Consider the following 7,500-nt stretch of genomic DNA (forward strand, 5'->3'; position numbering starts at 1 on the left):
TTTCCCCAGAGCTTTGATCCAAGAGGTGCAAGATCTCTATCTGGCGGCAGCCAACCAGCGCCCGAGTGAAAACATTGACGCGGATGTGCAGTGTGGTCTTGGCGTGCTGTTCAACCTGACGGGCGAGTATGACAAGGCTCTTGACTGCTTCCAGGCAGCCCTGAGTGTCCGGCCGAAGGTAAGGGCTCCCACACCTCCACGCTCCACTGCCCTACACTGACTGCCTCATTATGAAGGGCTCCTCACACAGACTCTCCACACTTCTTGATGTTTCTGCTGTTTCACTAATCAGGATTTTATATATTTATATATTTCATTAATGACTCTTTATTCCCTTCATTTGAATAGTTTTTATGCTTTTTAATGAATTCTGATGTATATGCTTTATTGTTAATTATTGTTCTCTCTCTCTTTTTTTTTTTTTAATAATATGGTGAAATGTCTAGAGCATCATTGATTTATGGATGTATATCTTTTAAATTGAATTTCATGAAAAGAAATCACTTTTAGAAATTGGAAAAAAACAGAAGGAAAATGAATGCACAAAATGATAAGCTGAGAAAAGAAAGAGAAGGAACGGAAACAAAACCCCAAATCTCATTTCCAAACAGGACGCTAAGTTATGGAACAAGATCGGAGCCACTCTTGCCAATAGTGAACGCTCCGAAGAAGCAATAGAAGCTTACCGTAATGCTCTCGAAATTTCTCCTGGCTTTATAAGGTGCCGCTACAATCTGGGGATTTCATGCATCAATCTCGGTGCTCACAGGTTAGCCACTTAGTTTGTAGACCTATGGAGCCTGCAGCAAGTTCAGTAGGCCTAGGGAGAACAGATGTCATTGTGACAAATGTAGAAAAGATGTTTAATGAGAATGAAAGGTGTTTGCATTTGTTTCAAAATTATGAAGTTTTTCAGATTCAAAAATCAAAACATTAATTACTGATCTTGCATTGTAGAATTATTGATTTTCATCCTCATCTTTTCTACAGAAGTAGAAACCTCTAGCAAGTAAGGGGAGACTTCAGTACACAGGGTATCCTAACTGAAAGCTTGTTCTTCATTTTTATTTTATTTTCTCCCATATTATCTTGGATGTAGTAAGGTAAACCTCTTGAGAAAAATAATAATGTACAAATAATGGAGTAATTATAAAAAACAAATGCTTTCTTATTTTACTAAAAGGATTCTTTTTCTTCCTTTTTCTTCTACTTTCTCCTCCTCTTCTCCCATCTTACTCTTGCTCTCCCTCCTACTCCTCCTTCTCTTCTTCCTCCTCCTCCTCCTCCTCCTCCTCCTCCTCCTCCTCCTCTTCCTATTGCTCTTCATCCTCCTCCTCCTCCTCTTGCTCCTTCCTCTGCTCCTCCTCCTCCTCCTGTCTGAAACATTTATTATAGATTATAGATTTTCTCATCTGTTAGAGCATTGCAGACATTTGTAAAGCATTTTTTTGAAGGATAAACCAGTTAGGAACCCTGTGTATTATTCTAGTCATCTCCTTGGTATTCTTTGGTGTGTCTTTCCTCACATGATGTGCAGCAAGCCTTGTTGCAGAGATTTGATGCACAAGGGCTTCTTGCACCCAAGTCTTAGTGAATTCAATTTACTAGATTATCATATACTCATGGCTTTATTACTTTTCTATGATTGGTGTTTCAAAATCTTTAACATAGACTTTGCAAATGAGGCTTCTTTCATTTCCCATAAACATAAAATTTCTCCTTTAACCTTTCCGAGATTGGCCACATCTTATGACGATCAACCTAGGGTGGGCATCTTAAGATACATGTGTTTTCTATTATTTCAAGTCTTACGATTTGATATATGAGTATACATATGATATATTATCAAAGTGATACAAATCAGTATTTGGCATGATGCCCTAGTTGCACAATTGCAAGAATAAGTAGATTAATTTCAACAGAAGGAAGAATACAGTACAAAAGTAATCCAACCCCAAGGAAAAGCCAGTCTTGGAAGGGTTAAGACCACAAGCATTACATTTCTTGACCTCAGGATTGACAGAATTCTTCTTAAGAGTCCATTCATACTGTTTCCCTTCCCTTTGCCTTTCATACTGTCAGTCTCATCCCCAATATGACCCTTCAGAGTGGCACAAAGCACACAGACCTGTGAAGCTGTTGCTCTCTGCTTTAATTGTTGTCCTTCACAGGTTCTCCCCTGTCCTCACACCAGGCCAGAGGGCAGAACCCTATCCAGGCCTACTTCAATAGGGGGAAGAAGTGATCATTATTATATGTGTATATATATATATATATATATATATATATATATATATATATATATATATATATATATATATATGTGTGTGTACCCACTTATATGTATATATATATATATACACATATATATACATATATATATATATATATATATATATATATATTAATATATATATATATATATTATATAATATATATATTATATATATATATATATATATATATATATATATATATAATATATATATATATATATATATATATACATATATACATATATATATTATATTATATATATATATAATATATGTATAGATATATATATGTATAAATATATATATACATATATATATATATACATATATATATATATATATATATATATATATATATATATATATATATATATTATATATATACATATATATACATATATATAACATATATATAATATAATATATATATATATATATATATATATATATATATATATATTATATATATATATATAATATATATATATACATATACATATATATATATATATTATATATATATATATATATATATATATATATATATATATATATATATATATATATATATATATAAAATATACATATATATATACATATATATATATATATTATATATATATATATATTATATATATATATATATATATATAATATATATATATATATATATTATATATATATATAAATATATATTATATATTATGTGTGTGTGTGTGTGTGTGTGTGTGTGTGTGTGTGTGTGTGTGTATGTATGTGTGTGAGAGAGAGAGAGAGAGAGAGAGAGAGAGAGAGTGAGAGAAAGAGAGAGAGAGTATATGCCAGTATATGTGCCCATTTGTATCTGAGAAACATACATGCTGACATCATATATTTCTAATCATTTCCAGGCTTATTCAAATCCTACCAGAAATATTTGAACTCTTGCGATCTCCCATGCCTCCTGCCCCTAACCTCCCTCCTGAAAGGTCAAACCCCAGACAACCATGTCTCTTACATGAAACCTTGTATTTGTTTGATAGTTTGGCAGATGGCTGGAAGCAGCCTCCCAGCTAGCCTCCCAGCCTACCGGCCAATGTCCTGTACCAACCCATTGCCACTGTGCATCATGCATTCCTTGTAGAGAGGCCATGGAGCACTTCCTGGAGGCCCTGAACATGCAGGCGGCTGGTCGAGGGCCCGGAGGGGAGGGCTCCACGCGAGCTGTGTCTGACAATATCTGGTCCACCCTGAGGGTCTGTCTGTCGTCCCTAGGAGCAACACACCTCATGGATGCTGTCAGTAAGAGGTGAGTAAAAGTGGAAAAATATTTAATGTTTTTACAGACCCATTTTTTGTTATTCTAAAAAGTGATGCAAATATGTTGTGTAAAGAGTTTCTGTGATTAGTGAGTAGTTCCTGGTAATTCAACTTTTTATCTTCAAAACTGTGTTGTATGCATTTTGACGGTTAATTTGAGTAATAGCAGTATATAAGATGGCTTTAGCTAATATGTTTTGATGAAAAACATGTCTGTTTTTGTTTTTATACAATAGCAGTAACTATAGAAAAAAAAATTAAAGTCATTGGATTTTGATGTCATTTATTTTTTGATAATTAATAATATATTGCAGAAATATTTATCTATCCTTTTCTTTACCTCCTCAGAGACTTAACTCGACTAAATGCTGAATACAACATGGGCGCGTCGAGCTGACTTTCCTCCCTCCACTCCCATCCCCATCCCTCCCTCCCACCTTCCACCCAAAGCATCCACAACACCTTCCCACCGCTGTTTACCCCCACCACTACCACCTCTCCTGCCCCTCCCCTGAGGATAGCAGAGGTAGACTTGTGCGACGTTCACGACTGCCTGCCCTGCGAGTGCCTCCACCCACCAAGGCCAACGTCACAGGTGCCTCACCCCAGCGGACAGCACGGAAGCTGATGGGACTCCTGTAGGACTCTCAGTCGCTGTTGTCTCTATGGTAGTTGTGAGTGCTCCTTCACACAACTGGTTGGCTGGCTGAGTGGGTTGCAGTAGAAAAGGTTTACAGGCATATGAGAGAGAGAGAGTGTGTGAGTGAGAGTGTGGAGGCAAGAGAGCATCTGATATGCATTTCCTCAAAATTTGGTTCTCCTCAGTCTGTATTCATCTTAATTATTTCTCTTTTTTGTGTGTTTATTATTTTTCCTCTTCAGAATGTGCTGACATATAAATACATATATGCAGCTAGCATATATAAAGATACATGCAGAGTGAGGCTAGTACTACTTCTAGAGTACCTGAGGTAATTGTACCAGTACTGCTTATTTACAGTACTATCTTAAGTGATAGCAGGACTGTTATGCAATACTTTTATACATTATTCTTTTGTGAGGAAAGTTAATTTCTTGGAAGCCAAGATAAGCCACATATGAATTTTAAATCTTCTTTCTGTCTAGAAAATATGAATTTTATTGATGTTTTTGCAAATATTTTCAGCACTTATCATAAGTATACAAATTGTACTTATTTTTGTTGCTAGAGGGTTAAGAAAGGAAGTGGTTCATATAGGATGTAGCTCCTGGGATCTCGTATAAAAACAATAAATGCGAGAGTTCTCCTCTTCACAATAAAATAATGCATGACAAAGAAATAAATTGCTTTATAAGATTTTCATACGAAATAGTAAACAGTAAGACCGAGCCTGAAAACCTATTGGTAGAAACTAGTCAAACAAAGCTGTAATTATGTTAAAAAGAGTTCCATTTACTGCTACCACCAAGATGCCTCCAAAATTACTTGTGGTACCTCTAGCGGTACTAGTCCCAGAAAGTAATGGCTGGACTGTTAATGGTACTAAAAGAGTTGCTAGTACTTTTATTAGTAGTTCTGCCCCATTTTGCACTCACATGCTCACATACAAACACAGATGTATTCAGGTATAGTTGTTGATTGGCTGTTGTCATTCTTGTCCTTGTGTTTGACAGGAAGATGAGGGTTTTGTGTTTGAATAGTGAAAGTTATTGATGATTATTGATTAGTAGTAATAGTAGCAAAATCATTATCTGTTATTAGAATGATTTTTTGGTTGGAGTGGGAGTCCACTTTTATATTCTACTGTCACTATGTCATAACTTTGTAATTTGAAGTGCAATAGATAGGTGGAAACTTGAAAATTTCACTTACACGTGAAAGGATGGTTACCAGGAAGATACACTTACCTCTGGCTTTCATCTTAATAATTTTGTAAACTGATTTTAGCCAAATTTACAGTTTTCAAATAATGATTTTTCTTCCCCTTTTTTTGTTACTGGTGCTAAATATTCTCTATTATTATTATTATTATTGTTATTCTGATGATTATTGTTATTATTGTAATATTATATTATCACATTATTCCTTTGGGTTATTATTTCCTTCAATTTTCTTCTCTCTTTATCTTTTCTCTATATAGGTTTTTTGTACTATGTCTTCTGTTGTATACTTAGGTAACTCATTTTATCATTTTGCCAGTCTCTCCCTTAGGGATCTGGTTTAACCCATTCGCGCCGGATGACGTGCAGACACATTTCGTGGTTTTTGCGTAAGACGCCGGCGACAAGATATTTGGTCAAGGCTGGCGTTCACGGTGGGCGAGTGGACAGCCCAGGCTCGTGGCTAGTGCGCCCAAGAATCCCAAGGCTTTAGGCTTATGCATTCAATAACCCAGGCATTCTCACCATTCAGATCTAGAACAGCTCCGGCGTGAATGGGTTAAGCACATTCCCTCGTCAGCACAACAGGACTGCCTAAACAGTTAGATTCCTGGTTCTGCCTTTTTGTCTTTCTCTCATTCTCGCCCTCTCTCACCTTATCTCTCACTCCTGCTCATTCTCCCTCCCTTTTGCATTCACCCACTCTCCCTCTCTCTTGCACTCTCTATAGTTCATATACTTTTTTTTTTTTCTATTCTTCTTCTTGAGTCAGGAAGAAATTAATTAGTGTGTGAAATTTTGGCTTTGGCTACAACCTAACAGAAGAAATTAAGTAAGAAAAAACAAAAGTATGTAACAGAAAGGAATTATTATAGTGAGTGCAGGACTCTTGCATTTGAAGACACAATGTATAATTGTGTAAATTTGTGTTTTCCTTTTTTTTTGTGTGTGTATGTGTATGTGTATGTGTATGAGAAAGAGAGATTCACTCTCTCTCTTTCTCTCTCTCTCTCTCTCTCTCTCTCTCTTGCTGTCTCTATCCCTCCTCTTCTTCGTACTATTTCCTTATACACATTCAAACTATTCTTTCTTTATTAGTTTAAGCAGAGGACGGTGGCATGGGTGTTTGCGAAACAATAATCAAAATAGGAGATAGGTACTGTAGTTAGTCTTATACTTTTATTAATAAATATTCTCTTCTGTGTCAATTGTTAATAGATTAAAGAGAAAAAGAAAGAAAAAAGAAAAAAAACTCTGTTTTAAGAGGTTTATCATTAAGTAATTGCTTTAGTGTAAATAGCAAGTTGTTATAATATGAGTATATAGATACAGACACATATATTTGTGTGTGTGGTGTATGCATTTAAAAGGCAAAATCACTTTGAAGTCGTCACTGGAGTTGCCAAGTGTTTGGCAGGAACCAGATGTTCCTGAGACCCAGAAGTTCTACAAGAACCACCAGGTATTCTGCTGGAGCCACCAAGTGTTCTTGATAGCCAGGTATTCTTTGGGAGCCTCTAGGTTTTCCTTAGATCCAGGTATCCTGTAGGAGCCTCCAATTGCTTCTTAGAGCCAGATATTCTGTGTGGGCTACCAGGTGTTCCGTGAGATTGGGCAGCTTAGAGCAAAAGCAACTGTGGGACTTAGGAGCCTTTGTCTTTTTTTGTCTTTTTTTTATTATTACTAATAATGACTTGTTGTATTGTCTTTCTTGTTCTTACAGTTTTTTTGTTTTTTTGTTCATAACCTCTCTTTTCTTTGCATATTTGGGAATTGCAGAAGTGAGTCAGCACTTGTGATGTAGAGTGTCTTAATTTTTTTTTACTAATTTGTAAGAGATTAACATTTCAAGTGGAATGTTTCATTGTTTAACATTTCTAGTATATCTTTTATACTATATATATATATATATATATATATATATATATATATATATATATTATATATGTATATATATATATATAAATATATATACATATATATATACACACATATACATATACATATATATATATATATGTGCCTCTCCTTTCCCTTTTTGATTTTCTCACCTTTTTCTCTTTTG

General features: G+C 34.9%; 1 protein-coding gene across 5 annotated transcripts in view; it reads left to right on the forward strand.

The window, feature by feature from the left end:
• Pex5 (peroxisomal biogenesis factor 5) overlaps positions 1 to 5,634 on the forward strand; it is a 29,800-nt gene extending 24,166 nt beyond the window's left edge. For 4 of the 5 annotated variants that reach the window (XM_086535144.1, XM_043016471.2, XM_086535143.1 and 1 more), the window contains exons 12-15: positions 10 to 178; positions 612 to 769; positions 3,400 to 3,564; positions 3,924 to 5,634. In XM_086535144.1, the coding sequence (XP_086391270.1) occupies positions 10 to 178; positions 612 to 769; positions 3,400 to 3,564; positions 3,924 to 3,972 (541 nt within the window). In that variant the 3' untranslated portion in view covers positions 3,973 to 5,634. The remainder of the gene's footprint in view (positions 1 to 9; positions 179 to 611; positions 770 to 3,399; positions 3,565 to 3,923) is intronic. The other variant, XR_015190812.1, reaches the window with a different exon arrangement.
• The last annotated feature ends 1,866 nt before the right edge of the window (positions 5,635 to 7,500 follow it).

This window comes from Penaeus japonicus, unplaced genomic scaffold, assembly GCF_977035675.1.
Source record: "Penaeus japonicus unplaced genomic scaffold, GWHDUDI00000001_assembly GWHDUDI00000042, whole genome shotgun sequence".
Lineage (NCBI taxonomy): Eukaryota > Metazoa > Arthropoda > Malacostraca > Decapoda > Penaeidae > Penaeus > Penaeus japonicus.